This window comes from Myxine glutinosa, chromosome 5, assembly GCF_964187855.1.
Source record: "Myxine glutinosa chromosome 5, kmMyxGlut1.1, whole genome shotgun sequence".
Taxonomy (NCBI): domain Eukaryota; kingdom Metazoa; phylum Chordata; class Myxini; order Myxiniformes; family Myxinidae; genus Myxine; species Myxine glutinosa.
This window is the reverse complement of record NC_136265.1, coordinates 14,847,837-14,868,941: the sequence shown is the minus strand read 5'-3', so window position 1 is coordinate 14,868,941 and position 21,105 is coordinate 14,847,837. Positions and strand designations below refer to the sequence as shown.

Below are 21,105 nucleotides of genomic sequence, written 5' to 3'. Positions count from 1 at the left end.
CTACCACCAAAGATGGCGATATTTCCTCCACCTGTCAATTTTGGCATTTCGATGACGTCCACATTTGCTCCATTATAGTACTCGTGCTGATGAGTTACATCAACTGCCCAAAAGTGGGATTAATGCGTGATAATGGAGTTGCAAAGGGGCTTTTTAATAAACTATTTATTGCCGGGGATGCACATCTCCAGACCTTTACCATTGCAAATGGCCGGTGCTTCGCGATTCCCCAGGAGCGGATGGAATCGTGTCTGCGGAACAGGGCCGGAGCCCCGTGGATCTCTTTGCAGACATAGGGGTCAGGTGGCGGTGACGATGACCGCTCCATCGACCCGTTACATGGGAGTAAAGTACCAAATATCTTTGACGACGAAGTTCCGTCACACTTGTCACTTTGCAAACCGATCGCAAGCTTGTAGTGGAAACGCACTCTTAAAAAAAAGGAACCTAAATACTTTTATTTACATGAAACATTCAAAATCTCAACGGATTATTCTGCGTCACATCACGAAGACTGAAATACAAAAGCGAGAAAAATCTGGCAAAGGAGAGGAGGAAATAAATAGGATATAAGAAAAGACGTCACAAAAAGGTCACCTCTTGCAGGTGAAACAATGGAATGTTGCGGCTCGGCAAAACATCTTTTGAACCCAATGAATATGGTTTGGTGTCATTGTGAAAATGGATGCGTAGACCATTTCGGTCAACTAAAAAGGAAAGACTTTTCAAAAGAAAACAGCCTTCAACAGAATACTTCGAAGAACATGCTATAAGTTTTTCTCTCTCTCTCTCTCTCTCTCTCTCTCTCTCTCTCTCTCTCTCTCTCTCTCTCTCTCTCTCTCTCTCTCTTTCTATCAGAAGATGGTTTTCCCCTTGAGAAACGTTTTTTGTGTATGCTGATATAATGTTTTTGCTTGTATATCTTCACCAGACCACAATATCTTGCCAGGCTTAAATTAGTCTGGCCGACATAAATAAATCAACAAACAAACAGATGACAATTTTGCAGGCAGTAACGGAATGGAGATCTTTAGAATCAACCAGCTTGGGAGGAAAGATGCCAACATGATGCACAGCCGAGAAGATTGTGCGCGGAAGGCTTTCTTAAGGCCAGATTGTCTCAAAATCTGGTTATCAGGATTTTGTTTGCTGTTTCAGGCCTTAGGTCGATGGCCTAGGATAGCTAATGCCCGAGGGCCCAGGCTCTGTGCCAGTTGAATTTTTGGCATCACAGTTGATGCCTCGCGTGCTTCGTAAAGCAGTTTCGTCCTCCGACGTTGGTCCGATCGTGACTTGTGACCGGAATATACGACCACGCTGCACGCGTTCCCCCGGTGACCATACATGTGTGTACGTAGAAAGCTCAGATGGAGGCATGACTTTAGCTTTACAGGAAATGAACTTGAGCAGCATCGTAAATTACTGAGAGCGGAATACAGAGTCGTTGTACAAACTACTGAGAAAGATCCACCTGTGCGAGGACAAATGGTGTGGCGTGTGTGCGTCATGATTGAAAGCGTGTAGCTTCAGCACACGAGCATAATCAAATTGTCGGTGGGATTTAAAAATCCCAGCACAAGCACAACAAAATGGAGGACTCGTCGCAGATACGCCTGGCAAAATAAGATCTATTCACTTTAGGCTGGCGGAGCGTACTGTTCATCTTAAGCTCCTAAGCATGAAGCATTAATGCAAGCTGAGATGCAAAAATATATACACGTCTCGCAGAAGGCTCATGCATTCCTAAACCACCTGACCCACCCGGATGGAAGAGAGGATGAAACTTGAGCTCGACACCAACGCGTTACCCATTCCTCGATAAACGTGGCTAAGTAAGCAAACCTTTCATACAACCAGCAACTGCAACCTCACAGTGGGCCTTTGATGGGTTCCTTTGCTTGCGTCACGGATCTCAGGGATGTGAGGAGACTCTTTCGTTCTGGTGATTTCGCATCTTCCGGTGTCGCGGTTTCAGCGGCTGAACGCAAATTGCAGTCACAAGGAAGTCGGGACGCGCAACCTTCAATGTTCATTCGCAACGCTGGCGTGAACCCATCTTCTCACCATCCCAAATTTCTCCATTAAGTCCAAAGTACTCTTGGAAGGTTTTTTTCCATAATAGTGTTAACTGACTCCTCATACCACGAATCCTCAGCTGGTTTGTTCATCGCGCCCCTTCCAGAAGCAAATCGGTCATGTCCCTGCTTCGAGGTCTCCTTGCTTTTGCCGTTATCCTCGTGGCATCACGTCTCGGAGGCCAGGGCTATTTGAGAATCCATTCGTTAACTGTCAGGAGAGATGACAAAGAACGGAGCATGTTAGTACAGCGGTGGTCACAGGATTCCCAATTCTCCGTCATCCGTTAACAAATTGCCTCCATGGCAGTGTGCAGACAGCCCTCGTGGGTTTTAGGAGGCTATTCCAAATGTGATGTTCTTTGCACTAGACTCCCTGTGAAAACCGGACAATAAAACGTGGCAAACAGGCTATCTCCGAAAGAAAAAAGCATTTAGGAGTAAAACGGCATTCCTCAGCAAGGCTGAACATTTCACGTTTTGTATCCCACTGAAAGGCCAGATCTGCACCAAAATCTAATCATTTGGTCCTTATCACACACCCAACATTACATTGCAACCACAACATTACAACATTACATTAGCTCTTACACGAGCCTCGATCTTGTATACGAAAAAAACCAACTAACCCTAACCCCAACCCTAACCCTAACCCTAACCCTAACCCTAACCCTAACCGTAACCCTAACTCTAACCCTAACAAAAAAAACGTCGATTAGATTTCGACTGAATCTGTCCACAACTTTCTGAGACATCTTGCTCAAAGACAGAGAGACATACAGACAAACAGACAGGGGCAAAGTCCACCTTAGGTAATTAGAGCTTGAGATAGTGATGCAGGCTTGAATACATTTTTACAAAGATAATTGTAGAAAAAAAACTAGAGGCCATCAACTTAATTCTTCCGAATGACCCGGAACAAGAAGGTATCCCATTTGAAAAGCCAGACAAAGCCCTCTAGGTTAAAAACGGCAATTTCATTTCCTGCGACATATATATACAATATGAGATAACATGCTATTGTGTAAGTCTGCCTGAGGATGAGTGAACATCAGTCCTGAAAGTGTGAACCAACGCTGAGCGTTGCTTGCCGTCCATGCGCACCCCTGTACTGCAGCTTTCGGGGTTTTTTATTGGGACAGTCCTTGCTTGGCGTGTTGAAGTTGATGTTGGTGCGGATGCAGCGATTTCCCAGGGGCTTTGTAGGCCGAACGTTGTCGCTCATGCTGTGAAAGATTTGAGATGGCTGGTTCTGGCTAAGCAATCGAAGTGAGTGAATCTAGGTGATGACAAAAAGATTAGGAAGGGAAGTTATCTTCCTCGAATGGCTGGAAATACAGATATGGATTAATGGCACACTGTATCATAATCATATACTGTATGTATATATATATATATATTGTTGCGGATATGGGATTTGGCCTCCATCCATATCCGCTTGTAAATATTCCCCTATTTCCCCAATACTTCCCAACTATCCCCAATCCCCCATTCCCTAGTCCCATTGTCTGTAAACAACACTCTGTAGCCCCGACCTTCCCCTATTTCCCCCATTAAATGTCGCATCCAGGTTCACCGCATCTCACGTAGACAACTATAGGACATCTTGCTAGTTATTCTTAGTCTATGTCAGTTAAGGACTCGTTTCCATTAATTCTGACTCTTCGTTGCACCAGAATGTGATTGTATGGCACCGTTAGAAAGTTTAGGACCTCCCAATACCTCCCCGCAGCTCTTCCTCATGGTACAACAACAACAACAACAACAGCGGCGGCGGCGCGGGGAGTGTGCGTCCTCACTCCGGCTTGGTTAGCCGCCATTGAACATGTGCTCCGACGGGGTTACCACGCAGGGGCTCGCTGTCAGCTCCTCGTCAAGGGCGGAGCCCGGTAACCCCCCGCACCCAATGGAAGCGGCGGACCGATTCCATCTGGGGCGGAGACAACGAGCCGAGGGCGTGTCACTCCCCGCTGGGCATGCGCAGAAAGAGGGAGGTGACGTCAGATGCGCCCCCAGCTTGGAGAGAGAAGACGCCACCTCCAAGCGCTGAATACCTCCCCGCATCTCTGGACCGGACCGCGTTTGATTCTGCCCCTGAGCCAAGGTGCACCTTGAGCTATCGACTGCCTGCCCTTCCTTGCCATCAATCCCTGTGTAAGTCAGTCTTGTCCCGTTTGTCTGTGGTCTGTCGGGGATAAGATAAGACTGTGTCTAAGTGCCCATCTTTTCTGTGCTTTACCTCTTACCGTGTAATCTACCCGTTTCTGCATCACCAATATTATATCCTCCTCCGGAGGTCTTGAGAACTGTACCCCTTGTGTCGTTGCATTTATCCCAGCCGTTGTGTCCTTTCCTTCATTGATTTAGCGTAGCGCGATTCGGCCAACGTTCGAGTGGAATCGGGCGGGATAGGGTTCTAATCGGGGAGTAACTGTGCGGACGCGGTAATACCAAACCGCTCGGTAAACTAACATCTAAAACCGCGTCTGTAACAATATATATATATATATATATATATATATATATATATATATATATACATGCATTTATTTTCTATATATTATATATATTTATATATATATATATATATATATTTTTTTCATTTATTTTATTATATATATATATATATATATATATATATATATATATATATATTTTCCTTTTCTGCATTTGTTGCTTGGCTTGGAGAGTGTGGTACAGTAAGAAGGAGGATGTGTGACAAAGTTGCCCAGGTTACCTTTCTCACTGGCTGGGGATGGGGGTATGTACGCATCCGGGTGTTGCTGCTGCATGTGGAGGTGTATGTGCCCCTGCTGGCCCACCTTAGCTGACCGTATCGAGGTTGAAGGGCCGAAACGGGAAGATGCTGAGGACCTCGACTGAGTACCCGGTCAATGAGGCCCTGGTTGTGACCAGGTGTGTTTTGAAATTACAGTATATATAATTTATTTTTTTTGAACCACCTACCTAACTTGCCTCGTCAAATTAGGCAGTTCAATCTGTATAGACACACACACACACACACACACACACATATATATTGGGTGGTCCAGAAATCCTGGGCACATTTTGAAGAACGATACCTGCAACAAACAACTAAGTTTATTATTGTTCTTTGGTGCAAAACAAAACATGCTTACTCGTAAATAGATGTGACCGCTTCAACACGCACAGGCATCACGTCATACGCAACAGGGTGAGGTGCATCACGTGATGTAGATCGAGGTGAGTTTCGCTCACTGTGCTGCACGAGTTTGTCTTTGCATTAGTTCAGTTAATTGTGAATTCATCATGTCGCCCCGCCGTTACGGCGTTGGTGTTAGGTAACAGACTGCGCGAACGTTTTAGGAGCAACATGCCTTGTGCAGAAGTCAGTCGCTCCCTCTCGCCAAACAACCCAAAGTCCAGTGGCAGACCGAAGCCCGACAAACCGGAAGGGAAGTGTGGTGCAGCAGCTGGCCGGATGCACAGGGAATACCCGTAGTGCACCGCCCTTATTTTACAGCATACCACAGGTGCTGCTGGTTAATGCAGTAACTCGCTGCCGTTGTTCCAGTAAGACCGGACATCCACCAAACGAGCTCATCATTCAACCCAGCAAGCTGGTACTCAATTTGCCGACCTCGGAAGGATGACAGGCTGAGTCAACCCCCCTGGCGTTAATTCAGCGATCGACCGGGATTCAAACTCAGGATCCTATGATCCCAATCCGGCACCCTAACCGCTAAGCCAACACCAGAGATAAACCATCTAGGTGAGGACGAGTGAACGTAAATACTTCGAGTCATGGTAATAATGTAAGTAAAATTGTGAATTAGACCCCCCTTATATGACGGAGGATATCGTGAGACAGAAAATTTGCGCTGTACGCTTGTATTCTGTGTCTGGAAATTCGGGTGAAGTTGACAGACAACTCGTCAAAGAATGTGGCACCGATGCAATTGACAGAAGAACCATCGGCAGAATAAACAAGCAGTTTGATGAAACCAGCAGCATTCCTCCAAAACAGTCACCAGGTCGGCCTCGTACTGTTCTAACTGAGGAAAGCAGAGCGGTCATTCAACAACAACTGGACAGTAACACACCATTATCAACTCGTCGTTTATCATAGGTCACCAACATAAGCCGATCATCGATTTGAAGAATACTAAAAGACCTTAATGTGAAACCATACATACCCAGATTAATTCACCAACTATCTGAGGATGATTATGACAGGTGCGTTGAGGCAGATGAGACATTGCTTGGGTTAATGGATATAGACAATGATTTGCAGAACAGGATCTTGTGGTCAGATGATTCCAAGTTTACTTTATCTAGTTCTGTGAATCGACATAACATCGTGATATGGGAAGTAGACACCCCATGATTTACTGTGGAACAACGTTCAGTATCAAGCTCGTGTGTCCGTCTGGGCAGGCATTTCTTCTGGAGGCATTGTTGGACCAATATTTTTTTTCGAAGAAAATGTGAATGCTGCAAATTACCTTCTAATGTTGGAGCAGCATGTATTTCCACTCAATGATAGCCAAATGTGGTTCATGCATGATGGTGCGCCTGCTCATTATGCTGCCAGTGTACGCCAGGCCCTTGATTTGAACTTTACAGACAAATAGATTGGCCGTCGTGGTCTGGTTGAATGGCCACCGCGGTCTTGTGATTTAACAACACCCTGTGATTTCTTCCTTTGGGGTTTCCTCAAACACAAAGTGTATATGAGGAATCCTACGGCCCTTAGAGACTTGAAACAATTCATCCGTAATGAGACTGCTGCCTTAACGACTTAAACACACAGAACTGCATGTCAGAGTGTGTCAGAGTGCAGTTTGAACATTTGAACTATCTGTTTCCTGCATATTAGACTGATTAGACTGTTTAACGAGTAACCATGTTTTGGTTTGCACCAAAGAACAATAATAAACTTAGTTGTTTGTTGCAGGTATCGTTCTTGAAAATGTGCCCAGGGTTTCTGGACCATTCTGTATATATAATAATATCTCAGAACTAGAACGCCACTCAGTAGAGCGCATACTCCCGCCGCGGGTGGCCGCTGCTGAGCCCTATCTTCCAATGGTAAAAAGTCCTTCAAAAAATTCCTGGATCTGGAATAATATCCTGAGCTTCACCAAAAACTAATCAATTCTTCCTTATCCCAAGGGCAATCATCCCACCAACTTTCATCCAAATCCGTTCAGAACTTTTCCAGATATCTTGTTCACGAACACACGAACACACAAACACACACACGGACGGACACGGCTAAACGCATTACTCCCTGGCGGGAGTAACTAGAACGCCACTCTAGAGCGCATACTCCCGCCGTGGGTCAAGTTGGAATATTACGATTTCACAAAAGTTTGAGGGAGTAGTTCAGTGACAACACAAGACAAGACAACACAAGACAGACACTGCACAGATATATATTTAGAATATATAGAAGATAATGTAAAAAAAAAAAGTCAATTTCACTTACATTTTCGGATTCATCGTTCAATTCTATATAGGTGAGTGTATTTTGAGGCATGTATAACTTCAAATAAAATTGTAAGCCAGGCAAAACGTTCGTTTCATTCCTTAGGGATACAACATGTAAAACTGGCCTAAACGTCAAAACAAAACTCGCTCATTTTAAGTCGTACAAGCTAATGCGACCACTCATTCTTCTGGGAAGAATCCCGTGCACATGCTTGTCACATTTATAAGTCACCTAAGTCTTTATAAGTTCATCAAATACTGACACTGCGATTGACATTCGCTGAGGTAAATGTTGATATCTCTTCTGAAGTAAAAAAAACCAAAAACTGTTTTAAAGCATTATACGTATCAAACGATACATTTTATGAAATGGGGAAACAGAATACACACTTTGGTGGTTTTAAAATAACAGAATATGTCTTTATTAGAAAGAAAAAAAGAACATTGAAGACGATGCTGCTAAAAAATACACCGCTCTAACGCATAACCACGAGTTTAAACTACATTTACAACAAATATGAAAACTATTTTCATATCACAATGTTAAATATAGAATATATAGAAGATAATGTTAAAAACAAATGAGCCCTATCTTCCAATGGTAAAAAATCCTTCAAAAAATTCCTGGATCTGGAATATCCTGAGCTTCACCAAAAACTAATCAATTCTTCCTTATCCCAAGGGCAATCATCCCACCAACTTTCATCCAAATTCGTTCAGAACTTTTCCAGATATCTTGTTTACAAACACACGAACACACACACACACACGGACAGACACGATCGAATGCATTACTCCCTGGCGGGAGTAATAAAAACAATTATTAAGCAAAAGTTGCTTCAAATTAAACCAAACCTACGGGAAAATTAAATTTTTAAAATTCAGACAAAAACTTCAACCCAGGCGGTGTATAGGCAACAGACCGCTGTCTCAATCGATCCCATTATTTTTCTTTTCTGTTAAGAAATGTATCAGCTTCCATTTTTTCTTCATTCTTTCATCCAGTGCAAGAATAAAAGGCTTCATTTTTTTCTGTTTTTATGTTGTGGTATTTTTATCATGGCCTTCTGCCCGTACATATATAATTACATTGCATTAATTTCCTTACAGCATATACACTTTACAGACAGTACATAGTTGGCTGCAAGTAGTACCTTAAGGCAGTTGGGATGTGGTGATGTGTTTGCAGAGACTCAATAAATGTGCGGCTGAGCTGTTACTTGTTGCTCTGGGGTACAACCAGCTGTTGGTGTTTCATTCTGTTTCATTACATCGAAGCAGAGCAACCCAAAGTGTTTGATATATGTTGGTGTGGTGAAGGAATTCTAAATGAGTCATAGTAGTAAGTTGGTTAGTGAACTGCTGCAAATATGGATGCGACAGTCGTTCTCCCTCTTTTCTCTTGTGCCTTTCCAACGAAGATGGGATTGGTGGGAGTAATGACTCATGGTGTAATATGACTTGGTGGTGTAATGACTCGTGGAGTAATGACTCGGTGGTGTAATATGAGTCAGCAGTGAAATGATTCGGCGGTGTAATGACTCGGGCGGTGTAATGACTCGGGCGGTGTAATGACTCGGGCGGTGTAATGACTCTGCGGTATAATGACTCGGCATTGTAATGACTCGGCGTTGTAATGACTCGACGTTGTAATGACTCGACGTTGTAATGACTCGACGTTGTAATGACTCGACGTTGTAATGACTCGACGTTGTAATGACTCGACGTTGTAATGACTCGACGTTGCAATGACTCGACGTTGTAATGACGCGGCGGTGTAATGACGCGACGGTTTAACGACCCGGTGGTGCAACGACTCGGTGGTGTAACGACTCGGTGGTGTAACGACTCGGCAATGTAACGAATCGGTGGTGTAACGACTCGGTGGTGTAATGACTCGGTGTTGAAATGACTCGGTGTTGTAACGACTCGGCGTTGTAACGACTCAGCGGTGTAACGATTCGGCGGAATAACGACTCGATGTTGTAAATTACTTGACGTTGTAATGATGCGGCGGTGTAATGACGCGACGGTTTAACAACTCGGCAGTGTAATGACTTGGTGGTGTAATGACTCGGCGGTGTAATAACTCGGCGGTGTAATGACTCGGCAGTGTAGTGACTCAGCATTGTAATGACTCGGCGTTGTAACGACTCGACGTTGTAATGAGTCAGCGGTGTAATGACTCGACGTTGTAACGACTCGACATTGTAATGATGCGGCGGTGTAATGATGCGACGGTTTAACAACTCAGCGGTGTAAGGACTCAGTGGTGTAATGACTCAGCCACGTAGTGACTTGGCATTGTAATGACTCAGCGTTGTAACGACTCGGCATTGTAACAACTACCCGGTGTAACGACTCGGCAGTGTAATGACTCGGCGGTGTAATGACTCGGCGGTGTAACGACTCGACGTTGTAACGACTCGACGTTGTAACGACTCGACATTGTAACGACTCAATGTTGTAACGACTCGATGTTGTAACGACTCGGCGTTGGTACGACTCGGCGTTGGTACGACTCGGCGGTGTAACGACTCTGCGTTGTAACGACTGGACGTTGTAATGACTCGATGTTGTAATGACTCGACGTTGCAACGACTTGACGTTGTAACGACTCGGCATTGTAACGACTCGGCGGTGTTACGACTCGGCGGTGTAACGACTCGGCGTTGTAAAGACTCGACGTTATAATGACTCGGCGTTGTAATGATGTGGCATTGTAATGACTCGGTGTTGTAATGACTCGGTGTTGTAATGATGTGGCGTTGTAATGACTCGGCGTTGTAATGACTCGGCGTTGTAATGACTCGGCGTTGTAATGACTCGGCGTTGTAATGACTCGGCGTTGTAATGACTCGGCGTTGTAATGACTCGGCGTTGTAATGACTCGGCGTTGTAATGACTCGGCGTTGTAATGACTCGGCGGTGTAATGACTCGGTGTTGTAAAGACTCGACATTGTAATGAGTCGGCGGTGTAATGAGTCGGCGGTGTAATGACTCGGCGGTGTAAAGGCTCAACGTTGTAATGACTCGGCGGTGTAATGAGTCGGCGTTGTAAAGACTCGACGTTGTAACGACTCGACGTTGTAACGACTCGACGTTGTAACGACTCGGCGTTGTAACGACGTGGCGTTGTAACGACGTGGCGTTGTAACGACTCGGCGTTGTAACGACTCGGCGTTGTAACGACTCGGCGTTGTAATGACTCGGCGTTGTAATGACTCGGCGTTGTAATGACTCGGCGTTGTAATGACTCGGCGTTGTAATGACGCGGCGTTGTAATGACTCGGCGTTGTAATGACTCGGCGGTGTAATGACTCGGCGTTGTAATGACTCGGCGTTGTAATGACTCGGCGTTGTAATGACTCGGCGTTGTAATGACTCGGCGTTGTAATGACTCGGCGTTGTAATGACTCGGCGTTGTAATGACTCGGCGTTGTAATGACTCGGGCGTTGTAATGACTCGACGTTGTAATGACTAGACGTTGTAATGACTCGACGTTGTAACGGCTCGACGTTGTAACGACTCGACGTTGTAATGACTAGACGTTGTAATGACTCGACGTTGTAACGACTCGACGTTGTAACGGCTCGACGTTGTAACGACTTGACGTTGTAATGACGCGGCAGTGTAACGGTAAGGGGGTCCTGTTGTAATGTCTGTCTGTCATTACAACGTCTGGGTCTGTCATTACTGTCATTACAACATTACATCTATCTATAATTCCAGTAATCTCTGTCTGTACGTTTGTCTGTGACCGCTGTTTCTCGACAACCACGGGTCCGATATACTTTTAACTTGCCAGGTATATTGCTGGGGACCCGAGGATGTGCCTTTTCAAGTTTTCATATTAATCGGACAATTACTTACCGAGCTATGTCCAAAAAACGATTCAACCAATCAGAGAGCAGCGAACTATCGCGTGTGCCGAACGTGGCGGGCACACTCTGCCTCGGATGGCACATTTGAGAGCGTATTCATTTATTTCACGTTTGCAAACTATGTTGGCGTTAAACTATGTTTTACAACTAATAAAAACGAATTTGCGATTCATTCGCTTTCCTGCGCGTTTGTGCACGCGATGGCGATTTCTTTACCAAACTCCGGAAGCCGTTCGCTTTGGACCAAACCATTGCATGTAAATAGAGGGGGGGGATTGTCACCACTCGCAAGCCGTTCGCTTTGGACCAAACCATTTCATGTAAATAGAGGGGGGGGGATATAATTTTAGATATAGATATAGTACGGGCATGCCCTAGTTACAACAATTACATTACAACTGTCATTCCAACAACATTACAATGTCATACATTACAACAATGTAATGACTGCAACGACAAATGTCTGTCATTACAACGTCTGGGAGGGCGATGATTGAAACCCCGGCTGAGTCATACCAAAGACCATAAAATGGTACGTGCTGCATCCTTGCTTGATGCAGAGAATTTTAAAAGGTTGGCAACCATTGGGCAGGCTTGATGGCCACCTCCTGCATTGTAATGGAACACATTGTTGTTATTATTATTATTTTGTGCTAAGTTTCTCTTTAAGGATATTGATAAATGATCTTCCTACTCCAATAATTTTCCTGCTTTCCAGTTATTCTCAGTTTCCCAGATTTTTAATTAATTTGTGGTCATCCCTCTTTTTGTCGATGGTTCTTGCCTTCAGTGGATCAACTGCTAAACATTTTCCTTGGCACACCTGAGCTCCTCACCACATACAAGGTTTTTATCCACAGCTCAATGGAGTACTGCTCTCCCCTCTGGGCTGGTGCTCCTGCCTCACACCTAGCTCGTCTTCACGCTGTTGAAACCAAAGCGTTCAGAATCATTGGAATCTCCCTCAATTAAGCTGACTCCGAGGGCCTTTCACTTACTCACCGCAGGCAGGTAAGTGGTCTTTCTGTCTTCTACCGACTCCTCTCCGGCCTTGCTCCCCCAGCTCTCTCTGGGCTCTGTCCCCCAAATATTCCTACAGGACGCACAAGATCTGCCTGCAACCCTCTAATGGTTAAACTGCCTAAATCAAGACTCTCTGCTCACCTTCACTCCTCTTTTCTCCCACCTCTGGAACAAACTCCCTCACTCTCTTCAATCCCATTCATCCTCCAGGTCTTTAAAACAGCTGTTCACCACCATCTCTTATCTTCCCCCATCCAAAACGTTGATCTTTTCTACCCCCGCTAATTTCACCCCAAATCCACTTTTTTGAAATACCAACTTCTTTCCTGGAAGTCCTTGGTGTCCTTGTGTTTATACTTCTCCCACCCCTCCCCCTTCCCACGCCTCCTCCCCCTTCTCACGCCTCCTCCCCCCAAGCCCTCTCTCTCCCACACATCTCCCGATGTCCCTGCTCTCAAATGTTGTGTTTGTGTGCTTCCCCTTCTCTCCCCATCTTGTCTACCGCTCCCTCTTTTTATATATTTTGTTTGTCTGTTTGATTTGTTTGTGTGATAAATGTTATCTCTTTCACGAGCCTCGATTCTGTATACAAAAAAAAAAATTCGTACTCTTCACTGAGCCTCCTGCAAAACACCTTTCTTGCTTATCTGTATTCATGTCCAACAATTGCCCAGCTCATGGAGTTCTGATCAATGGTGGTCCTGCTTAACGCTCATACTCTTACTTAGTCGTCAATGCTACTTTTCAACAGGCCTATTCAATGGGATGGCCTACAGGTACGCACACTCACCTTTCGGCTGTCCGGCGTGGTTCGAATCCTGTCCCAGGCTATAAACTGCCATCCTGGTTTTTCACAGGCTGGGAGAATCATCAATGTGCGTGTCGTCCCTCGGATGGACGTTAAGCTGGGCGTACCGTCTACCGCCATTGGTTGGTGGGCGTTATAGATCCCACGGTGTCCTTCGCGAAGAGATGGTGAGTTATCACCGGCATCCTAAACAAATTACAAATTCCTGCCCTAATCAGGAGGGGGCACTGCATCATTGTCATAGTCGTGCCCTCAGCCACCAATGGCGTCATCTCGCAGCCTCGTGCTACATACGACGGAATGAAGCAATGAATGAACGAATGAATGAACAAATGAATGGCGGAATGAATGATTGAATTAAAAGAATGAATGAAAGCATGAATGAAAAAGATGAAGTGAATGAACGAATGAATGCAAAACTCAAAATGTAAGTGTGACGAGAAAAAAAGGAAGGAATGAATGAGTGAGGAAGTGTAAGAGACAACAAAGGTGAAGGAGGTATCTGATGCTGTGGCCTGTGGAGGGCATTACAATTTACAAAGTTATAACCTTCGATCATTTCATCCTGAGGGGGAAACGGTCACGTGACAATGGCCGCTTATCTCCATCTCTTGTTTCCTTCATTGCAGCACAAACAGCAGCGTTATCTCATTGGTATTCCCTTTCCACCAAGGAAACCTGACCGCCTGTGCTCGAGGCAGGTGTAGAGATCTTCAAGAGGGCATACAATGATGTGTCAGGTATTCCGGGACGTAATCTGCCTCCACAGATCACATACAGGTGAGCTCAAACAAGTCCTTAAAGACCTGGTGCTCATCATGCATCCTCTCACAGGACTGGATTCAGTTTTTAAAAATTGATCATTTCTTCATCTTCTGCAACTGAACATGAAAGTTTTGCCTTGTGTTGAGATGTCGGTGTTAGTCCTGTAGTACCTGCATCAAGATATATTTATTTATTTATTTATATACCTTTAAGAGTCCATCCCAGGTTGCCCTGCAGGCTTGAAGAGTGGAACATAATATGGACTATTACGTGTTGACCTGAGCAGGTGGGGCAGGCAGAATACTCTTAAGATTGTAAACGAACCCTAACCAATATTCTGAGAATGACTATGGTATATTTAGCCTGAGACTAGCTTCTTCTTCTTCCTTACGGAACAGGTGGCTGTAGGTACCATTTAACAAAAAAGAAGAAGAAGGTGTCACCAATCAATGTGAAGGCACTAAGGAGGGCGTTGGGCAACCACATGTGGGTAGTACGGCCTGTATGCGCTGTCGCTTTGAATCCACCAGCTTCTGGAATTCTGCAGGAGGGATGCGACACCATTCTTCCTTCCTCTCAATGAACTCACACCTGTTTGATGGAGGTGGAACACGCTGTCTTAAGCGTCGTTCCAAAATATCCCATAAATGCTCCATTGGGTTCAGATCTGGTGACCGAGAAGAAGGCCATGACATATGGACGGCATCAGTGTCATGCTCATCAAACCATTGGGCGACCACACGTGCTCTGTGGATGGGGGCATTGTCATTCTGGAAGACACCTGGACTCGCAAACGTGCATTGCCAGGTGCGATGAGCGGTTTGTGCACTGGTAACCTGACGATGGTATCCCGCTTTGTGGAGTTCTCGGTGGACCGTTTTTGATGATGCTGGCTGATCGCGCCCCAGGTTGAAATTTCCAATCAATTGATCCGCAGTTGCTCGCCTGATTTACCTTGCACTTCAAATTAACGCATGGATATCGTGGTCCTGGAGTATGCGCTTCCGCCCACAGGAGTTCCGTTGCTCGAGAAACATCAGCAGGTTGAGCTGTCTTTGTCATTGAAGCTCCTGCCAAATGTACCGACACCCAAAATACAGTTTGGCCGTGAAAGAGTAACAAACAAACAAACAAACAAACAAACAAACAAACACTTAAATTTTTTTAAAGATCTACTATATAAGAGAGATGTCTGTCTGTGTGTCGCCATTTTTCTCAGAGATGGTTGAATGAATCTTCGTCAAACATTCAGAGGTTCATCGGTGATGCCTGGGAGTGTTTAAGGCAAAATATATATATATATATATATATATATATATATAAATCGCTCTATAGTGCCTCAGCCTTTTTGATTAATGACAGTTATATACAAGTACACATTCGCATAAATAAATACAAAACAATCACCAGACATTTTAACACAAATAATAATCAAACAATTCCGGAAGTGTATGTAGTTGGGAGTAAGGCTTCTTCTTCTTCCTGAACGTCATCAAACCTAACTCAGAAACGTGATGAATGGCACATTCACCAGCATATATTCAACAAAAAGGTGAAATGATGATTTGACATTTGTGATGGATTCTGATTTGGATGCAATTGCTTTTCCATTATATTTTCTCTCATTTAAAATATGTTAATGTTTCTTTTTCACATGAGCAACGCCGGGTACTCCAGCTATAAACACATATACTTTACTCGGGGTACAAATACAAATACAACTTTTTCTGGGGGTAACATAGGCTATGTGGCCGCGGCCAAATGTGGGGGAGCATGGTACCAGGGGAAAAAACCAGCCCTTTTTGAGGCCATTTTCCCCTGCTAGAGCGGGGTTAGCCTTGCGGGCCCCATGACAATCATGGTTCCCTTTTTCAGGCAATGTTTTTATGGCCGGATGCCCTTCCTGACTCCAGCCCTTTAGTCGCCCCTTGCAACACACAGGGAATTATCAGTGAACTGGTACCCAATTTGCTGGCTTCGGAAAGATGACAGGCTGAGTCAACCCCCCTGGCGTTAATTCAGCAACCGGGATTCAAACGCAGGATCTTCGGATCCCAAGCCGGCACCCTATCCACTAGGCCAACACCACGCTCTAGTGTGGGGGACCGGAAGTGGGGCATAAATTCTCGATGTAAATGTGTACCATGTGGTGCCACCTGATCATTGTGGCAGAGGTTAAAGCACTCTTTTTATTTGGGCAACACTGAGGTTAAAGCACTCTTTTTATCTGGGCAACACTGAGGTTAAAGCACTCTTTTTATGTGGGCAACACTGAGGTTAAAGCACTCTTTTTATCTGGGCAACACTAAGGTTAAAGCACTCTTTTTATCTGGGCAACACTAAGGTTAAAGCACTCTTTTTATTTGAGCAACACAGAGGTTAAAGCACTCTTTTTATCTGGGCAACACTGAGGTTAAAGCACTCTTTTTATCTGGGCAACACTGAGGTTAAAGCACTCTTTTTATCTGGGCAACACTAAGGTTAAAGCACTCTTTTTATCTGGGCAACACAGAGGTTAAAGCACTCTTTTTATCTGGGCAACACTGAGGTTAAAGCACTCTTTTTATCTGGGCAACACTGAGGTTAAAGCACTCTTTTTATCTGGGCAACACTGAGGTTAAAGCACTCTTTTTATCTGGGCAACACTGAGGTTAAAGCACTCTTTTTATCTGGGCAACACTGAGGTTAAAGCACTCTTTTTATCTGGGCAACACTGAGGTTAAAGCACTCTTTTTTATCTGGGCAACACTGAGGTTAAAGCACTCTTTTTATGTGGGCAACACTGAGGTTAAAGCACTCTTTGCACAGGTAAATTTTTCTGCTTCCCTTCCCCCCCCCCCTCCTCCTCCCCCAAAATGGAGGGGCCTGTCAAAGCCACCGTCCCCCCCTTCCCCCAAAATATGGTAATGTTGTCTATATTTTCCATCCCTTTCCCCTCACCTCCACCTCCCCTCCCCCTTCCACTCTCCCCACTCCCTCCTCACCCCCTCCTCAACAACGCCGGGTACTCCTGCTAGTGCAGTTTTCACAAACACATACAAAATATTATGTTAGTATTACATGCAGATAATACCGTCATATATGGAGACTTTGGCATCACATGCAGATGTTAGTACCACGTGGTAATGTCGCTGTTAGAGATGTTAGAACAGCCCAATCGTGTTAGAAATGCAAGGAAATGATCGTATGACATCACCATCAGAAGTAGATCTGAGCACCATTTCAAAAAGTTGCTACAACATGGGAATAGCGGATGAAGGTATTGCTCTCACCTGCACACGTGTGATGTATACCGGCTTGTTCATGATAACCCAGGTGGTGGTCTCGTGGCATGGCGGCGTGGTGAGAGAACCGTCATAAGTGATGTAGCTCTGTGTGTCCGGATAAAGTGAACTCAACGGGAGATCGTGCAATAGATATGCATCATCTGCGGCACACACGCACAGACACACACACACACACACACACACACACACACACACACACACACACACACACACACACACACACACACACACACACACACACACACACACACACACACACACACACCTGCTCATGTCCCAGTATGCCATGCGTTCGCAATCACGTGGTGTAACACTCACCAACACAACCATACGTCATCGTTTTCTCAAATCCATCCGTCAATGAGAAGTGGCAAACAAAGACTCTCATTTTGTTTGTGAGTCACAACCTGTAGCGCCCTCAAAAGCCCCGGGTCACCTGTGACCGCTGCGCCGCACAACATTAAAATGCCTGCGGAGTGGGGACACCCAGGTGGATCGCTACCTTATCCTATCAGCGGAGATTTCGCCAATTTCATCACTTTGGCAGACGCATTGATCAGCGTGGCCGTGGCCTGCTATTTGTTCACGAGGGGATGAGGACGAGGTGCTGCGCTTGCCGTTTCCTGTTCTGAAGGAGGCGTAGGCTGGAAGGACAGACAGGACGGTACCTCAGAGAGTCTGTTATCGGCTGGATATTGATTACCTGCCTTTTTGTATATAAAACCACTTGTAGTAGAACGCCATTTAAAACGTCGTACTTAACCATGGACCGTCGAAGGCCACACAAACACAACGTGACCACCAGCCAATCGGAGGCCAGCATCGCCCTCCTGGGGCACCGGGCATCTTCTCAATTTTACTGGGTTTGGATTTGATGCAATAATCGTTTATTCACCGCGTGATGCGTTCAGGGAAACGCCATTCCCATCTCGGCTTCTTGGCAGACATTGGTGTGGAGAGTTATCGTCCATTTTGCTGATGATCCCACGGATACTATGAAATGAAAGGCGTCTTGGAATGGATATGAAGAGACGAAAACCAATCAGATGATGCCATCATGTACATACGAGGAAGAGTAGCCATCCCAAGTGATGGCAACAGCCAGCAAAAGTATCCCCCTCCCCTCTCCCTCCCACTTTCCTCTCCATCCCCCCCTCCCCTCTCCCTCCCACTTTCCTCTCCCTCCCACTTTCCTCTCCCTCCCACTTTCCTCTCCATCCCCCACTCCCCTCTCCCTCCCCTGTCTCCTCCACTCCCCTCTCTCCCCATTCCCCTCTCCCTCCCACTTTCCTCTCCATCCCCCACTCCCCTCTCCCTCCCCTCTCTCTCTCCCCATTCCCCTCTCCCTCCCACTTTCCTCTCCATCCCCCACTCCCCTCTCCCTCCCCTGTCTCCTCCACTCCCCTCTCTCCCCATTCCCCTCTCCCTCCCACTTTCCTCTCCATCCCCCACTCCCCTCTCCCTCCCCTCTCTCTCTCCCCATTCCCCTCTCCCTCCCACTTTCCTCTCCATCCCCCACTCCCCTCTCCCTCCCCTGTCTCCTCCACTCCCCTCTCTCCCCATTCCCCTCTCCCTCCCACTTTCTTCTCCATCCCTCCCTCCCCTCTCCATCCCCCACTTACCTCCCCCTACCCTGTCTCTCCCCCACTCCGTCCTCTCTCCCCCACTCCTGTACTCCCCTCTTTCCCCCCACTCCCTCCCCCGCCTCCCCTTTTCCCTCTCTCTCCCCTACTCCAGTTTTCTTCCGCTTTCGGTATTCAGTTGTAATTTTTATTTGATATCTGGTGCCCCATACTCATTACAAGCATCTGTGCACCAAAGCATCTTCCTGAGCAAGGGTTGCACTGGGCGGTTTGCCATTGCCTTCCCAACAGTAGTTCGGGTAAGAATTTGTAATTAGGCCAGGGTGCCCGCGATAGCCCACCTACTCTTGTAGAAGGACACCGTGGGGATCTTTAACGCGTCCATCAACGAATGTCGGTAGATGGGATGCCCTGTTTATCGTCCATCATAGGGACGGCACACATTGATGATTCGCCCAGTATGTGAAACATGACGGCTTAGAGCTGGGTCGGGATTCAAACTCAGTCTAGACAGCTGAGAGGAGAATGTGGGTACCTCACGGTCATCTTGTCACCCAAGGCCGTATCTTAACGCACTGTTATTAACATGTTATTAACAGTGTTAATAATCAAACTGTGATTCCGTGTTGTACCGGTACATTAAAAATGTATAATGAAGGAGGAGGGAGGAGGAGCGAGGAGAGTGAGGGGATAGGAGAATGAGGGGAAAGGAACATGAGGGGGGAGGAGTGGAGTGAGGGGCTGGAGATGAGTGAGGGGATGCAGAGGAGAGGGAGGAGTGAGGAAATTATAGTTCCTAATATTACTTACTAAATGTATAGCGACTGGAAACTGAAGTTGTGGATAGAACTGCAGTCCAATTACAGTATATTTTTTCATATTTCCCGGGTATACAATATATATAAAGAGTTTATTTCACGTGAGTTAACTCTTTTCCAACTATGTACTTAAACAATAGGCCGACTTCGAAAAGATTTGTACGTAATAAATTTTATTTGTGGACTAACTGTGGAATACAATATTTGTTAAATAATAACGTTTAGTTTTAATCATCTTTTAATTTGTAAAGCGAAATGTATTCAATGCCTTCAGGATTAAAAATGAACAACAGAAGTAAATCAGTCAAGGCGGATTCTTCCCCTTCCCCCTGCTGAAGTCAACTTAATCAAGTCAGTCCTCTCGAGTCAAGGCAGAGGTGTCAATCTCCCCCCTCTCTCTCCTTTCTCCCTCCTACTCTTCCCCCTCTCCCCTGTGTGTGATCCTCTGCCCCTCTCCCCTGTGTGTGATCCTCTGCCCCTCTCCCCTGTGTGTGATCCTCTGCCCCTCTCCCCTGTGTGTGATCCTCTGCCCCTCTCCCCTGTGTGTGATCCTCTTACCCTCTCCCCTGTGTGTGATCCTCTTCCCCTCTCCCCTGTGTGTGATCCTCTGCCCCTCTCCCCTGTGTGCGATCCTCTGCCCCTCTCCCCTGTGTGCGATCCTCTGCCCCTCTCCCCTGTGTGCGATCCTCTCCACCTCTCCCCTGTGTGTGATGAGGGGAAAGAAGGGGTGGGAGTATTTAGGAGTGGGGGTCGGGGGATTTGAGCTCTTGAAGTCACATTTTACATGAGATGTAAGGACACATTTCAAACTGTATTTCCCATGTGCACGCACATGCATTCACATGTTATCACAAGTAAATACATTGTGTAGATTTTTTTTTTTTTTTTTTGTATACAACATCGAGGCTCGTGAAAGAGCGAACATTAATCACACAGAAAGACAAACAGACACATAAAACAAATAACATCGGGAGCGGTAGACAAGATGGGGAGAGAGGGGGAAGGACACAAACAAAACATTTGAGAGCAGGGACCGAGAGACATGGAGACATCGAGAGATCTGTGGGAGGGAAAGGGCTTTTGGGGGGAGGCATGGGAAGGGGGGGGGGCGGTGGGAGAGGTATAAAACATATGGACACTGCCAGGACTTCCAGGAAAGAAGTTGGAATTTCAAACAAGGTGGATCTGGGGTGAAATAGTGGGGGTAGAAAAGATCAAGGTTTTGGATGGGGGAAGATAAGAGATGGTGGTGAACAGCTGTTTTGAAGACCTGGAGGGAGGAGTGTGATTGAAGTGAGTGTGGGAGTTTGTTCCAGAGGCGGGAGAAAAGAGGAATGAAAGAGTGAAGGTGAGCAGAGAGCCGAGATTTCGGCAGTTTAACCATC

At 45.9% G+C, this 21,105-nt stretch overlaps 1 protein-coding gene across 1 annotated transcript in view; it reads right to left on the bottom strand.

Annotated features, from left to right (window-relative positions):
- Window positions 1-438: 438 nt before the first annotated feature.
- The window catches only part of CA10 (carbonic anhydrase 10 (inactive)), a 484,303-nt gene continuing 463,636 nt past the window's right edge, over window positions 439-21,105 (bottom strand). Inside the window, exons 7-9 of the mRNA XM_068117755.2 lie at window positions 17,305-17,459; window positions 3,180-3,354; window positions 439-2,286 (exon numbers count right to left, since the gene is read on the bottom strand). Coding sequence (XP_067973856.2) covers window positions 2,264-2,286; window positions 3,180-3,354; window positions 17,305-17,459 — 353 coding nt within the window. The 3' untranslated portion in view covers window positions 439-2,263. The remainder of the gene's footprint in view (window positions 2,287-3,179; window positions 3,355-17,304; window positions 17,460-21,105) is intronic.